The sequence below is a fragment of the Pan paniscus genome, chromosome 19, assembly GCF_029289425.2.
Source record: "Pan paniscus chromosome 19, NHGRI_mPanPan1-v2.0_pri, whole genome shotgun sequence".
Classification (NCBI taxonomy): Eukaryota; Metazoa; Chordata; class Mammalia; order Primates; family Hominidae; genus Pan; species Pan paniscus.
Genome location: NC_073268.2, coordinates 71,596,894 through 71,617,190, shown reverse-complemented (window position 1 = coordinate 71,617,190; position 20,297 = coordinate 71,596,894). Strand labels below are relative to the sequence as shown.

The 20,297-nt window shown below is 43.5% G+C and overlaps 1 protein-coding gene across 1 annotated transcript in view; it reads left to right on the top strand.

Moving 5' to 3' along the window:
* Positions 1–10,507: 10,507 nt before the first annotated feature.
* The window catches only part of MMD (monocyte to macrophage differentiation associated), a 29,315-nt gene continuing 19,525 nt past the window's right edge, over positions 10,508–20,297 (top strand). The window contains exons 1-2 of the mRNA XM_003817416.5: positions 10,508–10,836; positions 18,265–18,346. Of these exons, the coding sequence (XP_003817464.1) occupies positions 10,811–10,836; positions 18,265–18,346 (108 nt within the window). The 5' untranslated portion in view covers positions 10,508–10,810. The remainder of the gene's footprint in view (positions 10,837–18,264; positions 18,347–20,297) is intronic.

Here is a 20,297-nt window from a genome sequence, read left to right as displayed (position 1 = left end):
ATAAATGATAAGATATTTGAAGCTTGCTTTGTTAGATTATGGAATGGGAAGGACCCCGGCAAGTTAAAAGCCCTGGGGTAGGATTGCCAGATAAAATACAGAATGCTGAGTATATATGTGTGTGTATATATATATTTTCTTTTATATATATATATATTTTTTTCTTTTTTCTTTTTTTTTTTCTTTGCTCTGTTGTCTAGGCTGGAATGCAGTAGCATGAACACAGCTCACTGCAGCCTCAACCTCCTGGGCTCAAGTGCTCCTCCTGCCTCAGCTTCCCAAGTAGCTGGGACTACAGGCCTGGGCCACCATGCCTGGCTAATTCCCTTCCCTTCCCTTCCCTTCCCTTCCCTTCCCTTCTCCCTCCCCCTCCCCCTCCACTCCCCTCCACTCGCCCTCCCCCTCCACTCCCCATCCCCTCCCCTCCCCCCTCTGCTCCCCCCTCCCCCTCCCCCCTCCCCCTTCCCCTCCCCCCTCCCCTTCCCCTCCCCTCCCCTCCTCCCCTTCCCCTCCCCTCCCCATCTCCCTCCCCATCCCCTCCCCTTCCCCTTCCCTCCCCTCCCCTTCCCCTCCCCTCCCCTTCCCCTCCCCTGCCCTTCCCCTCTCCTGGCCTTCCCCTCCCCTCCCCCTCCCCCTCCCCCTGCCCTCCCCTCCCTTCCCTTCCGTTTTTGTAAAGACGAGGTCTTGCCATGTTTTCCAGGCTGGTCTTGAACTCCTGGGCTCAAGCAGTCCTCCTGCCCCAGCCTCCCAAAGTGCTGGGATTACTGGCATGAGCTACCACATCCAGCCCCAAGTTAAATTTGAACTCCAGATAAATAATGAATAAACAACCAATATTGCATGGGGCAGAATTATACTAAAAAATTATTTGCTGATAACTGAAATTCAAACTTAAAGGGAATCCTATATTTTTATTTGCTAAATCTGGCAACCCTACCCAGACGTCCAATTCTGACTCTTACAACAGGTAAGAGTTGTAAATTTAAATTTGTCATCCTCAGAATCCTCCATAAAATGAAAAGGCTGAACAAGATGAATCCTAAGGTTTCTTGCAGTTCAATAATTATGTAATTCTGTGACTCAAGTACTAATGAACTACAAATGTGACACTGGGCAAGTTAATTTCTTGGTGGATCAATTTCCTCCTCTTCAAAATAAGGATGATAAAGCCAATGTCAAAATTATTAGATGAATAGACCTGGTTCATGACTTGTCTTAGATAAACAAAGCTAGATATTAGTTAAAGAGGTGAAAGCAGATTGTATTCAACTACTGACAGTAAGGAAAGAGTTGGGCTGCCTTCTGATTTGTGCAAAGGTAACTGGGCATTTTAAAGGGAAAATTAGGGAGGAGGAAGTGTGAGCAACTGCAGCTCAGGCAGAGTCAGGGAAAGTGAAAAATGACCAAGGGTTAGTCAGGGTAAATGTGATTAGGCTGGCTGCATCTGCTAGCTGGCAATTATGGAAGTCAGGATTCTATCCTCCCGCAGAGACTGGGACTCCCAGGCCCTGTTCTTCCTGATTATATTTCAAAGGAATCGTTTTCAGGTCCTTGAGAAAGATACTCCTGAGTTGTAGGAGATACGTATACATTTTAAAGCAACAGAGAAATGACTCAGAATTGTAAGCCACTTTGATTTCATGTGCTAGGAAAGGGAAGTCAGGGGCCTATTGTCAGGTGTTGATGAGAACAAACAGTAAATGCTTTTGACAGCCTTGAGATTTTCCTGACAGGAACTCAAAAGGGGGCAGGGTTTTCTCAGTGATGCTGCCTTCCATGCTAGAAACCATTCTATGATTGGTCAAGTCTTAGTGCAGGGGTATGGACTGAGCGGTTGTTATGAGCCAATAGTTCTTTGCAGTTCTCATCTTCAAAAGTGCGTGGCATAGTAACTTGTGCTTAATAATTAATCTCTTGTTTATTCATTCAAAATACTATAAAATCCCTCATGATCAAGCTGTATCTAAAGAAACTTTTTTGTTTTGTTTTGTTTTGAGACAGAGTCTCGGTCTGTTGCCCAGGCTGGAGTGCAGTGGTGCGATCTCGGCTCACTGCAAGCTCCGCCTCCCGGGTTCACGCCATCCTGTTGCCTCAGCCTCCCAAGTAGCTGGGACTGCAGGCGCCCACCACCACGCCCGGCTAATTTTGTTTTTGTATTTTTAGTAGAGACGGGGTTTCTCTGTGTTAGCCAGGATGGTTTCGATCTCCTGACCTTGTGATCCACCAGCCTCGGCCTCCCAAAGTGCTGGGATTACAGGCGTGAGCCACCGGGCCCAGCCTAAGGAACATTTTTTTTTATAACTTAGTTCTGTGTGAAGAAATGGCTTTTGATGCAAACTTTAAGTGAGAAAAAAGTATAGGACACTTGCTTAACTTGCTCACATTTTTTATTTTTTTGAGACAGGATTTCACTCTGTCACCCAGGCTGGAGTGTAGTGGTGCGATCACAGCTCACTGCAGCTTTGAACCTCCAGGGCTCACATGATCCTCCTGCCTCAGCCTCCCAAGTAGCTGAGACCACAGGTGTGTGCCACCATGCCTGGCTATTTTTTTAATTTTTAGTAGAGATGAGGTCTCACTATGTTGCTCAGGCTGGTCTGGAGCTCCTGGGCTCAAGTGATCCTCTTGGTTTGGCCTCCCAGAGTGCTGGGATTTCAGGTGTGAGCTACCATGTCTTACCACTTGCTTAAAATATTATGAGTCTTAGCAAATTGTTGGTAAGCAACGATGGTGCTGCAGTTTAAAATGAATGTTATTTCTTCATTAAGGTATCTCTTAAGACTTGTCATTGTCACCATTTTTGTTGACACGAAGTTGGCGACCTATGGACTCAAAATACACATCTTTATTCTAGAATTTGTATGTTAGCTTTCAGCTTGCCCTCCCTTCAGTTGGTCCAAAACAAAAAGATTCCTCAGTTTCTGAATAGGTGAAGGTACTACACTGATTTAATTATATCTGTATTGCGGCAAATCTGAGCTGGATCTGGGGAAGAGTGTGTGTCCTATTTTTGTTTCTCTTTACTCATTAGATTTCTATTTTTAAATGGTGCTAAATTGTGAATTTAATGCAATGCACACAGAAGCAGTCATGGGTGGAATTTTATCCCTCCTTGGCTCTAAAGAGTTTTCACAGATTTAGGCTTTGTATAAAGAACTTCTTGGCCAGGCGCGGTGGCTCACGCCTGTAATCCCAGCACTTTGGGAGGCCGAGATGGGCGGATCACAAGGTCAGGAGATAGAGACCATCCTGGCTAACATGGTGAAACCCCATCTCTACTAAAAATACAAAAAAAAATTAGCTGGGTGTGGTGGCAGGCGCCTGTAGTCCCAGCTACTTGGGAGGCTGAGGCAGGAGAATAGCATGAACCCAGGAGGCAGAGCTTGCAGTGAGCTGAGATGGCACCACTGTACTCCAGCCTGGGTGACAGAGCGAGACTCATCTCAAAAAAATAAAAAATAAAAGAAAGAAAGAAAGAATTTCTTAATCTTTCTCAGATTATCCTTTTTCTCCACTCCATTGATGTTGCCTTGGTTCTGGCCTTCATTACTGCTTGCCTGGATGATTATCCTCTTGGTTTTTTTTGTTGTTGTTTTGTTTTTTGTTTGTTTGTTTGTTTTGAGATGGATTTTCGCTCTTGTTGCCCAGGCTGGAGTGTAGTGGTGCAATCTCGGCTCTCTGCAACCTTTGCCTCCCAGATTCAAGTGATTCTCCTGCCTCAGTCTCCCTAGTAGCTGGGATTACAGGCATGCACCACCACACCTGGTTAATTTTTTTGTATTTTTAGTAGATATGGAGTTTCACCAGCTTGGCCAGGCTGGTCTGGAACTCCTGACCGCAGATGATCCACCTGCCTCAGCCTCCCAAAGTGCTGGGATTACAGGCGTGAGCCACCGCACCCAGCCGATACTCTTGTTTTAAAATGGTCACTCTGCTTCCAGCATCCCTCACAGTATTTGTTAGGCTAAACTGTATGTAACAAAAGCCCCAAGTAAGAGTGGTATAAACGAGATAGAAATGTATTCTTCTTGCAGATCTTCTGGAGGTGGGGGATTTTCCCCACTGGCATGGGGAAGAAATGCTGGATAGAAACATGGGGTTGTTTGAGAGAAAGAGATATGGTAGCTGCCATATGACAGAGAACTAGAGAGATACAGAGATGTTTAAGAGTTATGTGCAATACATTTCCCTTCTCCATATTCACAAGAAATTTTAGTAACAATTGACATTACTTGTCTGTGCTTTTATAGCAGCAGTCCCCAACCTTTTTGGCACCAGGGACAGAACTGGTTTTGTAGAAGACAATTTTTCCACAGATCAGGAGTCAGGGATGGTTTCAGGATGAAACTGTTCCACCTTGGATCATCAGGCATTAGATTCTCATAAGGAGCGGGCAACCTAGGTCCTTCACATGCTCAGTTCACAGTAGGGTTTGTGCTCCTGTGGGACTCTAATGTCCCTGCGTGTGTGGTTCACAATGAGGTTCATGCTCCTATGAGAATCTAATACCACCGCTAATCTGACAGGAGGCAGAGCTCAGGTGGTAATGCTCACTCTCCCACAGCTCACTTTCTGTTGTGCAGCCTGATCCCTAACAGGCCATGGACCGGTACCGGTCCACAGCCTGGGGGTTGGGGACCCTTGTTTTAGAGACTCATTTAAATTTGTGATTCTTCCAGAATCATTAAGGCAGGTACTAGGACTTGCCCAAGGAGGCTCAGTTGCATTTAGATTGCAAATGGGTGATGATATCTACCTGGACCCTCTACAGCACCTGGTGAGGTTTCAGAGCAGCATCTTTCAGTGTGTGCGAGTTTAGAAATAGTCATGGGCATTTCCACCAACATACTCTGCTTTTCTCACTTCAAGAGAAATTACCTTTCATCTTTACCACCAACTCTTATTTATCATGAACAAATAGAATAACTGAGACCACACAAAGACACTAAGATTCTCAAATCTTTTCTGTTCACAGTTGACTTTGGTAGAATGAAAGAACTCACAGGCTCACTATTCCCAATGGCTTCTTACTACCCTCACCTAAGAAAGAAAGAAACATCAAGATAAGTGGCTAAGTGAGCCCAAATAAGGGGCATCTACATTGTGTTAAATATGATTCTTTATTCTCTGTGGCCAAAACAAAAGCACAGACATGAGTTTCACACAGACCAATAGGAAAGCCCCGATCTAATGTGTCTTGTGGCCTCTGCACCACATTGTGAGAACCATTGCCATCAACTTTTGCTTTATGTTGGTCTTTTGAGGCCTTCCTTGCATTCACTGACATTCCCATCCTTATTCTTATTGCCTTTCAAACCTCTGTTTGAAGAAAGAGCTGAAGCAATCCTGACCCTCAATCCTCAGCAGAATATGTCATGAGGCAGTCAGGGGCTTACATTCAAATGTTCTTTTTTGAGGGAAAACAACCACAACAGCCAACAGAATGTCATTTATTGATTGTGCAATGAGAATAGAACGCTGCTTCATGCAGTGAGTAATGACACATAATCATCTACTGTGACGAGGCATGGGTGGAAAAAGCCTTGAGCTTGGAGTCAGAAAACCTGGGCTCAAATCTTGACTTTTTCACTAATACACATTTATGTTATTTGCAAAACCTCTCTAAGCTTTCACTTCTTCATCTATAAAACAGACATGATATTATCTATCTCACAGGATAGTTTTAAGGATAAAATGAGATAATCGATGTAAAATTTCTAGAACCATGTTAGGCATTCAAAACATCTGCGTGGGGTGCGGGGCAAGGGGAGGGAGAATATTAGGACAAATACCTAAGGCATGCAGGGCTTAAAACCTAGATGATGGGTTGACAGGTGCAGCAAACCACCGTGATATGTGTATACCTATGTAACAAACCTGCATGATCTGCACATGTATCCCAGAACTTAAAGTAAAAAAAAAAAAAAAAAAAATTAATCTGTGCAAACATTGTACCTCCTCCTTCCATGTAGTCCAGTTGCTAAAAGAAGTAACTTTCAAATAAATACAACCAAAGAGCCAAAAATAATTTTTAGAAAGGACTCAAGCCGGGCACGGTGGCTCACGCCTGTAATCCCAGCACTTTGGGAGGCTGAGGCGGGTGGATCAAGAGGTCAGGAGATCGAGACCATCTTGGCTAACATGGTGAAACCCCGTCTCTGCTAAAAAATACAAAAAATTAGCCGGGCGTGCTGGCGGGCGCCTGTAGTCCCAACTACTTGGGAGGCTGAGGCAGGAGAATGGCGTGAACCCAGGAGGCGGAGCTTGCAGTGAGCCGAGATCGTGCCACTGCGCTCCAGACCAGGAGAGAGAGCTAGACTCCATCTCAAAAAAAAAAAAAAAAAAAAAAGGACTCAAAACTACTTCTTGGAAAATATGAGAGTATCCAACTCAGATTGTTAGTAAAACTTCTCCCAACCCGTTTCCTATTCTTCTTCTTCTTATTATATCTCACAATCCTAAGAATCCTCCTATTTTGCTAAATCCCAACCCACCTCTCAAAACATCTTGACCAATATCTCCCAGAGTATGGATTTCTTTTCTTATTCATCTTTATCAGGGTGATAAATATAGACCATCTACCTAAGTCCTTCGCTTTTTCTGTAGATCTTTTTTTCTTCCCATTGCTTTATCCAGTTGTTTTTATCAAGCAAGTCTAGCAATGGGGCATGAGAGACAGAAGCACTACTCAAAGGTCAGCGATTGTGGGCAGAAAACCAAGTAGGAAAAGACAACATTCTTCTTTTCAGAAAAGAAGGAAAGACTGGGAGCATCTTCATTTTAAAACTTGCTTTATTCGGTCATATTTGTAAAAACAAAACACAAACAAACAAAAAAACAGATTGAAAGCCAGTTACAGAACACCGGAGGAGACTGGAAGTTCAGTCAAGTCTTCCGGAGGTGTCTGGAGTCAAAGTTTGGAGAAAAGCTGCTACTTTCAGATTGGATGATCAGAGCTAGGGGAGCAGGTCCCAGGTGCTTCCTCATATGAATGGCATCCTATCCAGGAACTCTGTATCCCTCCGTGAGCAGAGCAGGTGTTTGCTCTCCTAAAACTTTCCTCTGGCATCTGTTCTATTGCACCTGGAGTTAGCTCTATCACAAATTCCTTCTTATAGGCACAGGCGATGCCCATGCAAATATACATCTGCAGTTTTGCAGAAAGAAGAACTATAACTCTGAGCTCAACAAAAATGTCACATTCTGCTAATGCAAAACATTTTCCATTGTCTTCAGCTCTCACAACACTAATCTCTAAATCAAATTGAGTACCTCTTTGCTGCAATCATACTTGGGATTGCTCCTCAGAAACAGATTCACTAAACACCTCACTAAAAAAAATGTGGCAGGTGTTTACATGATTCATTTAAACCTGTTTCTTGTGTTTTCTTTTTATCTTTTGTGGCTCACTTTTACCTTGGGGGGGTAGGTTTCAGGAAAGATGAGGTTAATTTAAAATTGCGACCATATTTGTTTAAGTCACCTTTAGTTGATAGTCCAGCATTTCTGTGGAAGAGACCACTGTAGGTCAAAGTGTTTTATTTCATCTGATTTAATCTGACTTTTTATCTCATTCATTTCTTTTTCCTTGGGTAAGTATCATTCTCACTGATGCTTCCAAACCTAGGTAGCCTCTCAAAAGTTTTCCTTATACCAACCACTTCTCTTCCTTGTTCAAGCTGTTCTCCCAGTGGGAAAGTTTGTGCTAAGTGATACCATCCAGCATCTCAATCAAAATCCATCTGCAGACTTCCTTCTCTCTGGCACCTCTTCCTCATTATGCTCATCATACTCAGTTCACTTCTTATCTCTGCACATTCCTACATCACTAATAAGATGTGATCTGGCATCTGTTGGCTCATTGTGTTGTTGTCGTTTTGTTATTTTTTAATTAAGTTCATATGAATAACTTTATTGAGCACCTACTGTGTGTCAGTTTCTGTTAAAAGTATCCAAGAAATACAAACATGAATAAGACGATCTCTGTGCTCCAGATATTTCTATTTCAACCTTTTTACAGAAACTAAAATTTTTCAAAATCTTTTAACAACTTTATTAAGATAGAATTCCTATGCCATACAATTTACCCACTTAAAGTGTAGAGTTCAGTGGCTTTTATATATTCACAGAATTGTATGTCCATTATCACAATTTGAGAAAATTTTCATTAGACCCCAAAAGAACCATTGTACCTCTTAGCCATCACTTCTCAATCCCCTCCCATTCCCCTGCCCTAGGCAACCACTAATCTACTTTCTGTCTTTATAGATTTGCCTGTTCTGGGACATATAAATGGAATTTTGTATGAATGGAATCATACAATCTGCAGTTCTTTGTGACTGGTTTCTTTCATTTAACATAGTGTTTTCAAGGTTCATCCATGTTGTAACATATATCAGCACTGCCTTTCTTTCCTTCCTTCCTTCCTTTCTTTTTTTTTTTTTTTTTGACAGGATCTCACTCTGTGGCCCAGTTTCAAGTGATCCTCCCATCTCAACCTCCCAAGTAGCTGGGACTACAGGTGCCTACCACAACACCTGGCTAATTTTGTTGTTGTTGTTGTTGTTAGAGATGAACTCTTGCTTTGGTGCTCAGGCTAGTTTCAATCTCCAGGCTTCAAGCGATCCTCCCACCTAGACCTCCCGAAGTGTTGGGATTACAGGTGCAAACCACTGTGCCTGGCCCTTTAAAAAAAAAAAAAAAAAAAAAAAGAGACTTTTTTTTTTCCAGAGAAGTTTTAGGATCACTCAAAAATTGAGAGTAAAGTACAGGGATTTCCCACACATACATAGCCTCTCCTGTTATCAAAATTCCCCAACAGTGTGGTACATCTGTTACAATTGAGCTTCCTTGTTTTATTTTTTAACCCTTCTTATGTTATTACACATGGCTATTTTTCATCTATCTTTATTAGCTATCTCCTTTGTTACCTTCCCCTCCCGCACTGATGTTTTAGCCCAGTGGCCCAACATAGCTGATAAGAAGCAAACTTTCATTACAGGTTCATTTTCCCGATTTAGTGTCGAAGGTGCGGGTAGATGAAGTTTTGTTTTGTTTGTTTTGTTTTAGAGAAGTGTATTGCTTTAAAACAGGGAGAGATAGTCTGACGTACTGAAAGGAGGTGGGTCTTTAAAGTTAGCGAAAGGTAGGTAGGAGCCTTACTTTTGCCTTTGGCAAGTTTATTGACCACTATAAGCCTCAGCCTCATCTGTAAAATAAGTTGGATAATGCCCATCTGGAGGAGCTCTTGGGAAGATTGAAGCATGGAAAGCACCTCTCTGGAAGGTTCAAGGAAAGGGAACTAGAATTATGGGTGACAGAATTCCCTGGCTTTCCAATGCTTCACTGTAGGTCGAATGAGCACTCCTAGCAGGCTGGCCTCATGGCACTTCAGAGTCTCTAGCCTGCAGGCTGGGGGCTGGGTATGGACACGATACCTGGAAGGGAACACATATAACTTCCATCGGTGATCCTGGAAAGGCTCGACAAATCACCCATTCATTCATTCTGTGTGTATGTGTGTGCGTGAGAGAGAGAGAGAGAGAGAGACAGAGTCTGACTCTGTCACCCAGGCTGGAATGCAGTGGCGCAATCTCGGCTCACTGCAACCTCTGCCTCCCAAGTTCAAGTGATTCTCCCATCTCAGCCCCCCGAGTAGCTGGGATTACAGGAGCCCGCCACCACACCCGGCTAATTTTTGTATTTTTAGTAGAGACAAGGTTTCACCAAGTTGGCCAGGCTGGTCTCGAACTCCTGACCTCAGGTGATCCGCCCACCTTGGCTTCCCAAAGTGCTGGGATTACAGGCATGAACCACAGCACCTGGCCCATTCATTCATTTTTATTTGAACTTCTCTTCCAGGAAGCCCTCTGAGTTTAGGTTTAGCGACAGGACCCTGATTCAAGTCAACTCGTTTATTTGAAAGCTGCCTGGATAAAAATAAAATAAAATAAAAGATAAACTGGAGGATAACATAAAAGGATCCTTGCAGAGGATTCCTCCTTTTGTGGATCTCACTGAATCTCAGAGTTAGAAGACGCTCAGAGACCTCAACTCTCTCACGGGTCAGACAAGGACAGGTTTTTCATTCTGCCCTGGATCCTCTCACAATAGCCTCGCGGGAGCTGGCCCTCAAAATGATGAAGGAATAAATGAAAGGAGGGATAGAGAAATGAATGATGAAGAAAAAATGAATGAGGTAGGGCTGCTTGTTTGCTGCTATTTTCTTCACAATGCTTTTAAGATTTCCTGGTCCATCTCCTCCTTCACCACTTCTCTCCCTCCCTCGATCTCTTCTCCAACTTGTCTCTTACAGAAGGGCGCCGCGTTCCCGCGCTCCTCCCCTTCCCCTCGCCCCGCCCCTCCCCAGCGAGGCCCCGCCTCGCCGCCCGAGCCCGGCGGGAATGAATGGCAGCGTAGCCGCCGCGCCGCTCGGGGTGCCGATTGGCTGACCGGCGCGCTGACGCGCCGGCGACCGCGGGTGCACGCAGGCGAACAGAGCCGGCGGGGGCGGAGCCGGGCTCCGGGGCGGGGCGCAGGAGCCCCGGGGCGGAGGAGCCGGGGAGGCGGGAGGCGGGAGGCGGGAGGTGTTGGGGCCGTTGAAGCGGCCTCCCTCCCGCCCCCAGCCGCCCGGTCTGGCCCCAGCCCTGTCCCGACCCCCGGCCTGGCCCACTCCGACCCTACCCGGCCGAAGGGTTCCGCTGGACACGCAGGCGGCCTCCGGAGCAGCCCAAGCCCATGAGGGCCGCGCGCCCGGCCGCCGGTGCTGACGAGACGGAGCTCCTGGCCCCCGAGGAGGAGCAGAGGATCAATGCGGTTCAAGAATCGATTCCAGCGGTGAGAGGGATGGCGTCCCGGTCCCGCTGCCCGTGTCAGAAGCGGGTCCCCAAATCCCGCCGTTAAGCGCACGGCTCCCCGCTCCTCACCTGGATTCATCCTGGGTGGATCCCGCACCTTGGCCAGGGATCAGTTCCCTGGGGATTCCCCACCCTGCTGTCCCTGGGCGATCCCCTTCCTCCAAGGATGGGAGCTCCTGCCTCACCCGGGTCTCCCCTCGCGATCTGCGGACCTCAGATGGATTCCCGGCCCCGGGACTCCAAGCCTGTCCTCCTTCCCGGGGATCCCTTTGCTCCTGGGGCTCACCCTCCCGACCCCCATACAGGCTGGGCTCTGGCTCTCTCTGGGAACCCGAACCCCATCCCCGGGCACCGCCCCCGAGTCCTCCGACCTGGCTTTGGCCTCCATCCCTTTACCTCCAGGGTGGGGGGTCTCCCGGGGCGCGCGGAAAGGGGTGGCGCCCTGCGGAGAGATTTGTCGTAAAGCGGGGTGCTAGGCATTTTGGGTGCTTTGTGAACGGCCCTAGCAACAGGGAAACTGAGGCACGCTCCGCCAGCTTAGCCCTGCCTGGCCGTGTAGGGGCCTTGCTGGTTCTCCAGCTGAACGTCCCAGGGCGGTGCTATTTTTGGGCTCTGCGAAGGGGCATGTTAGCTTTCGGGTGGCGAGACCTGCTGTGGAGGCGCCGGTGTTAGGAAACGAGGAGGAGGAACCGTGGAGGCGCCACCGGAAGGCTGGCCGACTGCTCATTCACTGTAGAGCTGGTGGAAATGCCGGGCTGGGGGGCGCCGTGGCCTTACTCCCCTCTGGGGCTCCACCGTCTAACAATGGATGGATGTTAGCCCATGACTCTGAGAGGAACTCCGGGCTTTTCTTTTCTGTTTAAGTGGGTGAAAGTTCACCTCTCCAGGGCATATGGTAACTCTGCATCCCTTTGTGTGAATTCCCGGACCTTCACCACCAGCAGGTTTGCTGGGGGTGCAGTGACAGGGGAAATTTTAAGAAATGCATGAAATCTTCCAAGAAGGTTGTTGAGTTTTTAGACACTACCTTTTATTTCAGAATTTTAAAGTACACATTTTTTTTTTCTTTCCAATCTCCATGCCCTCACTGCCCTCTCACCCATCTCATTCCTCCCCCAGTCCCAAAGGGTAAAAGAGGCAACAAATGCACAGAAGAGTTGCCATGGTCTGGGCCACCAGGAAGGGGATCAGCTTGAAGACTTGGATTGACTTCTGAATATATTGCTTATCAGTCAGGGTGTTGAATGCCTGGCACTGTTCCCCCAGTGGAACTTCATACCCGTGTGTCTAAGGGCAAAATGGAACCGTAGTGTTCTGACTTTAGAACCTGATGTCAGAAATGAAGACCGGAGGGGCTTTTAGAGAGAATGTAACATGCACTCCAGTCATGATCAGTGAAGCCCTGTGCATGCGGTTTGATTTGGTTTTACTTCTCTACACGTCTGTGCTCTTCCTGTTTTCAGAGAACAGTGGCAATATTCTGTGAAATTGCCCCTTCCTTGTTTGATTAAGAGTTTGTCATTCTTACCTATACCTTTGGATTCTCTAAAAAGAAAACAAACAAACCCTGTTCAATTATTTGTTGCACAAACGTTAAAACTGTTAAAACAACAACAACAACAACTTCATTTAGGATGCTACCCTCTCAGCTTATTGAACTGACTTTTTAATTATTTTTGCTGGACACTGATCTCTCCATTCCTTATTAGCACAGTTGTAATGTGATTTTTGCGCTATTATTCACTTAAAAACTAAAAATACAGGTATTTTCTTTTGGTGTGGCATAGACTGTAATTTTCTTGGGGGCTTGTGTGTTTCTCAATGGATATTTAACAGTTTCTTTCTTGATGACATCTAGATCTACCCTGATTTTCTTTGAAGATTTGTGTGAACTCATAATTTCTTGGTTTTCTATCATAAGCTAGGTTGGAAACATATTTCTAAGCATCAATTTTAACTTGGAAATAAAGCCTGTAAACAAAAAGTAATATAATGAGAATGTCCTGATTTTTGTGGTTCACACATTAAAATGCTGAGAGTACTATTCTGCATCTTTTAATGCTGTGTTCATGATATATCTTTCTGAGCATTCCCAGGTAGGTAAATTGCAAAGGAACTGGAGGGAGAGACACACTGTCTCTGAAGGGAGACATGCTTCCTCCCTCCTGATAGATTTATTGGGACTGGATGGAGGAGCATGAGGAGGGTTTATGCAATGATGGCTTCTTAACAAACTTAGGATGTGAAAAATTCCACTGGAACACAGAGGCATATTTTATCTTCCTTATTTTATGTTTCACACTTGAGTATCCCCAAGATACCTACACACACATAGACAAACGCAAAGTCATCCTCTCCCCTTCATAGCATCTCTGATTGATGGCAATAACTGCTAATATTTGTTGAGTGCCGTTTATCTATGCCAGGCACTGGCTGGGCGCTTGTATATTACTCATCCTCAACTATAACTCTGGAAGACATAAATGTTATACCCATTTAATAGAAGAGTAAATAGGTTTAGAGAATGAAAGGGAACTTGCCCATAGTCACACAGCTAGGAAGGGGTAGACCCAAGAGTTCAACTTCATGTCTGTCTCTCAACCAGGCATGCTGCTAGCTTACCTCTTTCTCTCTCTTAACTCTCTGCCCACACCACATCTGTGTGTGGGCACACAGATCTTATAGGCATAAGATCCACAGAGCTCTACTGTATCTTCTTGTTGGTGTGTACTCATTTCAACAGTCTTGCAACCAAAAATCCAAGGAAAAAGAAGCCCTTTTCCTCAGCCCCAACCTCATGATCATGCAGCTAGCTTCAAAACTGGATATGTGGGAAAGCATTTTAATCTACAGTATTAGAAGTCTTACAGGGCTACCTATTGTCTTTTTTCCCATGTTCTTAAAGCACTAAATCATAGGCATGGGGTAGTCTCCTTATATATGCCATCTTCCTTTATTTAATAATTAAGTCAAGATTGGCACTATTGACAGTAGACACTTTTCCTGAACAAATACGCTCAGTCATAAAGGGGAGCTAATAGTAAGAGGGGTCCACTTATACGTTGCAACATAAATGATGTTGAAGGGGCCCTTGGAATATCCACTGTCTTGGATTTTAAGTGTTTTTGTGTGTGTGTGAGATTCGGGGTTCTCTTGGTTCCAAGGCTGCCTGTTTCTCTTACTTACAGAACCTGCTGTGTCCACAGTAAAACTAATTGACTATGGGATATCTTTGTTAAGACAAAATAGTTCAGCAGTAGCTGGAATGTCTTTCTATTCATTCAACAATTATTAAGCTCTAGCAATAAGCTGGGCATTGTACTTCAGTTTGGTAATGGAAAGGTGAACAAGACAGCCTTCGTGGAATTCACACTACAGTGGGAAAAGATGAAATAAAAAATAAGCTAAAACAAATCAAAGTCTTACCAATTGTGACATAGGGCTCTGGTTGGATGGGGAGGGTTGAAATGATACTTCAGTTAGGATAGTCTGGAAAACCTCTCTTGAGGAGGTGACATCTGAGCTGAGCTGAAAGGATGAGAAGAGAGCTGAGCATTCTGGAGAATATCCTAGACAGAAGTAAACAGCAAGTACACATGCCCGGAGGCAGACACAACCTTGATGTGTTTAAGGAGCAGAAAGGAGGTGGTATAGCCAGAGGATGGAGAGAGAGAAAGATGCCACCCTGAGACTGGAGGGGTAGTGAGGCCCAGACCACTCAGGGCTTGTGGGCCTCTGAACACTGTGTTACAGTGCTATCGTAAGCACTTTGGGAAGCCAGAGGCAGACTTTAAGCTGGGATTGGGGTGTGTGATGTGATCTGGGTTTTTTGTTGTTGTTTGTTTTTGAGACAGGGTCTTGTTCTGTCACCCAGACTGGAGTGCAGTGGTGCCATCACAACTCACTGTTGCAGCCTTGACCTCCGAGGCTCAAGCAGTCCTTCTACCTCAGTCAGAAGTAGCTGGGGCTACAGGCATACACTACCACATCTGGCTAATTTTTACCTTTTTGTTGTGTGTGTAGAGATGGGATCTCACTATACCGCCTAGGCTGGTCTCAAACTCTTGGGCTCAAGCAACCTCCCGCCTCAGCTCCCCAAAAGTGCTGGGATTACAGGTGTGAGCCACCATGCCCAGCCCCTCATCTGTTTCTAATGGAAAACTGTAGCTGCTATGTAAAGAAGAGAGTCTGTACTGGGTCAAGCAGGAAGACTAGTTAAGAGACTTTGTATTTGTACAGACCTGAGATGTTAGGTCTTTATTTAAGGTAGGAGATGCGGAGCTGGGATTACAGGTGCACACCACCACACCAGGCTAATTTTTGTATTTTTGTAGAGATGGAGTTTCTCTATGTTGGCCAGGCTGGTCTTGAACTCCTGACCTCAAGTGATGAGGTGGACTTATTTGAAATATATTTTGAAGGTAGTGTTGATGGTACTTGCACTCGGAGAATGAGGAACACTTGTGGGATTTGATCTACTGAGATCAGCCTCTGAGATCTGCTGGTGGGTTGCAGATCTACTCAGTGGGCACAGTGCTTTAGGTTGAATTTAAAGTGTGTTGGTGTGCTAAGGAGTGTTCCCAGGTCTCTGATCTGTTCTTTCCCTCCATGGTTTTGAAATTCTGTCATGGCATGGGAGAGGGGTATGGGGGAAGGAGGAGGTGATAAGAATGTTGGGCAAGGGGGAAGGCAGGAGAGTTTTGAAAGAGAAAGTGAAGGAATGAGTAAAAAAACTCTGCCTAACTAGTAGCTTTATTAAGTGCAGCTCCCACTCCCAGGACTGAATCACCTTCCTTCAAACCCTCTAGAGCTTGTTGGTTACTCAAGCATTGAGTAACCATTAGGGCCACTCCGCTTTAAATAGAGATGTCTTCCATAAATGGATGCTGTTTTCCATAACCAGCACTTGAACCTTTCCCATTCTTTTTTCGGGGAAGAGATGAAGGCCAGAGTGTGGGAGTTGATTTACATTTTACATCTGCTTTTCCATTTAGGTCTTAGGAGTGATTTCTTCAGGAGGCTGTGGAGGAGGCTTGATTGCACCCTGGCAGGTTAGAGAGAAATGGGAAAATTGTATTGTACTTTCCCAGCAGAACAATTATGCTGTCTATCCTACTGAGCCCCAGATTTAGAGAATTGCTTCCAGGATAGTTACCCTTATCTTTCCCTATTGCCCGTGTCTTGCCCTGTGCATCAGGATAGAGTGCCTTAAGTCACCATGGGTGGGATATTTTTCTGTATAACTTTCTACTTTTATTTTTTAATGTGAATTATTCCAGGTGATCAGGGACTAAGCTGTCACAAACATGGCCATCCAGTTTATTTGTTTTTAGGAGAAAATGTGAAAGTCTATCCCTGTTGCTGGGTAATGGCTTGACTATTTTTAGATTGGGCTGCCAGAGATATAAATTGCTATTTTAGTCTGCAGCCTGGTGGTGGGTAGACAAATCCTACTTACTGCACCCTACACAGAGCACATTCAATTTCATCTAACTACAGCCATCTTGGGGCCTTGCTCTTTAGCCTTGAAAATTCCTAATAGGGTATGCTACTTATAGCTCTGTTGTTATGTCTCAGGACAATGATGTGGTATATCCTCCAATTCTTGGGACACTTTTAAAGCATTCTTCCCAAGAGTGTAATTATTTTCTTTTTTGCTAATAAGAGCTGTATAGCAACACTCTTGTCCCTTAGGAAATTAGTAAAACTATTTAAAATATTATCAGGGGAGAAAAGATGATGCTTAATAATAGTTAACTATATTTGAGAATAGCTTGGATAAATTTTGAAGCTACTAACTGTATATTTCTCTTTAACAGTTGGTTTTCAAACCATCTGGTAGATTATACTCAGTAAGTACATATTTTGTACACTAGTTAAATATCTTAACCCATCAGTGGGCCAAGTGAAATATCTTCACTGTCCCAAATTCATTCCCCAGTGGATTTTCCACCTGAACTATCTGTATTGTGTTAATAGTGGCTGCCACTTTATTTTTATTTATTTGATCTAACGATAACAGGCTCTTCCTAACTCAGGGAGAGAGTATTGGCTGGTCTTTTATTAATAAACTTGGCACTCTCTAAAATGGCTTGGTCATGCGTTTTAGCCAATTTTTGGCAACTTGGTTCTACCATTTATTTGGTTCAGCCCTGTACCATTTTTTATTTTGTGTATGAATAAGGTAATGAGTAGTTAGAACTCATTAGTGGCACAAAATACCAACCCCCAACCCCCATTCACACTTCTTTAAACTAGCTTGAGCAAAAGGATGATTTATTGTGCAAAGCCTGTTGACGTCTTACAGACTCTTAAGCACAGGAGTGCAGTGGACCTCTGCAACCTGAATGCTGTTGAATTTTTTTTTTTTTTACGTCCGTCTGTTTCTGTGCATCTACCTCTTTCTTCTTTTATTCAGACAGCTGCTTTTTTCTCTCCTGAGAAAAAAAGGATTAATTAGACTAATCCAGAGTCCCTCATGAAACCTGTTGTGGGTATGGGTTGGGTTTTTGGTGGGGAGGGCATCCTCACTCAGCATACTAAAATGGAAGAATGCTATCCTCTCTTTAGGTTCTGTGGTATTCATGCTTTTCTCTGTACTACTGATGGTCACAAAGTTAGCCTAAAGGGAAGTGCAGAATATGGGCATATGTCTATATATGTAAAAGATTTTGATATTTAGATACGTACACACATTTGTGTGTATATATGAATTTTATAGCCAAAAGAATCAGGTAGTAGTCATGTGTTTGGTTTTTGAAGCAGACTTTTTGATTTCAGGAAGAACAAAGGTGAAAACATACCTCCGGTTTTAAGTTGCCTAGAGGTAGCCAGGTGTCATTTATTTAAGCTGTCTGGTAATACAATATAGGGAAACTAGTGGGACAGGCCTGTTAATCATGGGATGTAGGGTTTAAAGATGTGCCTATATAAAGCTTTATAAATTTTAAGAGAGAATATAGAAACTTTGTTTTTCAAATGTAGTGTATCCCTTTTCACTAAATGACAATAAAATTTAGAAAAATTCGTTTTTTTTTCTAGTTGTACCGTGTGTGTGTGTGTGTGTGTGTGTGTGTGTGTGTGAATGGAGGAGGAGGGTTCCAGTTGAAGGGGTGGATATGGTTTCTCTTTGCTTTTGGTTGTAGAAGTTTGCTTTTGGTTATGGAAGGTTTTTCTTTCGAATAAACTGAAAGAAGGCTTAATCTAATAAACTAGGGTATTTGCTTAAGGATCATTGCTATTGGCTCAGTTTACTCCTCTTTAGTGGCTTTGGCTTTATTACCGCAACTGGGTATTTCCACCAGTCACTTCTTTGCGTAGAATAGACCACATACCCACTGGTGGGTTTCCTCATTGTTCTTCACACACTTTGAGTTTTTCTTACATGATGTTCTTTTTGTTTTTACAGGTTCATGAACCATCGAGCTCCAGCCAATGGCCGCTACAAGCCAACTTGCTATGAACATGCTGCTAACTGTTACACACACGCAGTGAGTACAAGTTTTCCACCATTGCCATCCTTTCCACGGGGCTTTGGCGGGAGGAAAGGGTAGTTATCTCTAGTAACCTCAACACAATTAGTTGGATTTACCCATCTGTGACCTTATCTACCAGGAAATCAGTTCTGGGTCGTGTCACCAGAAACTATGTAAGCATGTAGAATGCTTTGTGTGTTCTAACCTACAGTCAGCTCTGTCCTGGATTCGCTTTCTCCAACAAGATATTCTGTAAAGGAATAATAATAGTATGTACCCTAGTTATAGAAAAACCAAAGACACCTATTTATGAAGACTGTCACCCCTAGAATGAAATGAATCGCCTTTTCAAGACAATCAACTGTGTTCATTTGGCAAAGAGAGTTCACAGTTTGTTGAAAAAGATGCTTTTTAAAATTAAGTGATCCTCTGAAATGGGGAGGGGAGCCATAGCCTCCCACCCCTGCAGTGGCCATTGCTTCCCAGAGGAGATGTTATTCCATATTGGTGAAGAAAAAGCCGATGTGATCCCTAAATTTTTTGTTAATTTTTTTCTGCTTTGTAAAAGCAAAACATGCTTATTATAAGAAACTTTAAAAATACTGAAAAATATATAAGAAAAACAAAACTAACCAGAAATAAACTGTTAACACTTCGGTGCATTTCTTTGTGTGTGTGTGTGTGTGTATGTGTGTGTCTCTGTGTTGGGGGTGTTTGTGAATATGTATGTATTTTCAGTTTTCCTGTTAATGTGACATTAATGGCATTTCTTATGTCATTATAAATTTTTTACTTTACCTGTGGTTTCATTATTCCCTTGCATTTAGTGACGTTGAGGGAAAAATAGTGGCTGGGATACAGTCTGAAAACAAGAAATAGAGAAAAGACCAGTTTACTTCTTTAACAATGAGTGTTTGGAACAGGCTAGTTTAACTGTGGTAGACACTGTTGGTACAATACAATGGTTCAGATGTTGAAACACACAGCTTACCTTTAGGAATAATATTTACTCAGGATGAACCTGAATAAACCTTAACTTGTCTCTTCTGAGCGTGTCACAGGTTAAGGAACACTTGTGTAAACTTAAGGGAGACCTGACAAAACCCCCATATTAATTTTTTTAGAACAGAAAATATAATCTTATTAAACCGTATCTTGAATTTTTGGATTTCAGGGACCAGTAATATTTCTAACACAGACAAAACACCCCTATTGTCATCATTTCATTGAAGAGAAGATACTTTAACATGAAAAGTAGAAAGGACATGATCTCAAGATAAAGGGCATTCCTTTAAATGAAATACATTTTGTTTTATGAAAAACTTTATTGTACTTAAATGTACTTAAATCCTCTGAAATAGGAAGGCGAGCCATAGACTCTCACCCCTACAGTGGCCATTGCTTCCCGGAGGAGATGCAATTGTATTTAATGTTCTAATTTTGCTTGGGCCAACGAAAACTTCAGCATCTGAAAAACTCATGCCAGTCTCATCTAGGGGATTTAATAGTCTGTTGCAAGATGACAAATGTAGGTTTGGGGAGAAAAAAGATAAGCAAATTGCTAACATTTGTATTCTTTGTCAAGTACGCTTATTCTAATATCTAATAAAGTAGTTTATTCTCCTGGGAGCTTCTGTCATTATAAGATGTTTACTAGTCATAGTCATACACATATGACTAGACATTAAAGTTTGTGACCATGTGGACTATGAAATATGATGCAGAAAGCAAAATTCTCTCTAAAATTCTCAAGATTTTTTGAATAGGTGGGCCTTGGAAATGGTTTGCTCTTGCTTACTTAAAAGGCTCTGTTAAAAATGAAGTGACCCCAAAACTCTTACATTCTGCAGTAGCTCTCAAATTGGTGGAATGTACAGATCCAAACTGAAAATCAGGGTATATAACTTCAACAATTGACTTTTTGTATGTGTGTGTTGCTATGTACATTATAATACCTATTACTTGA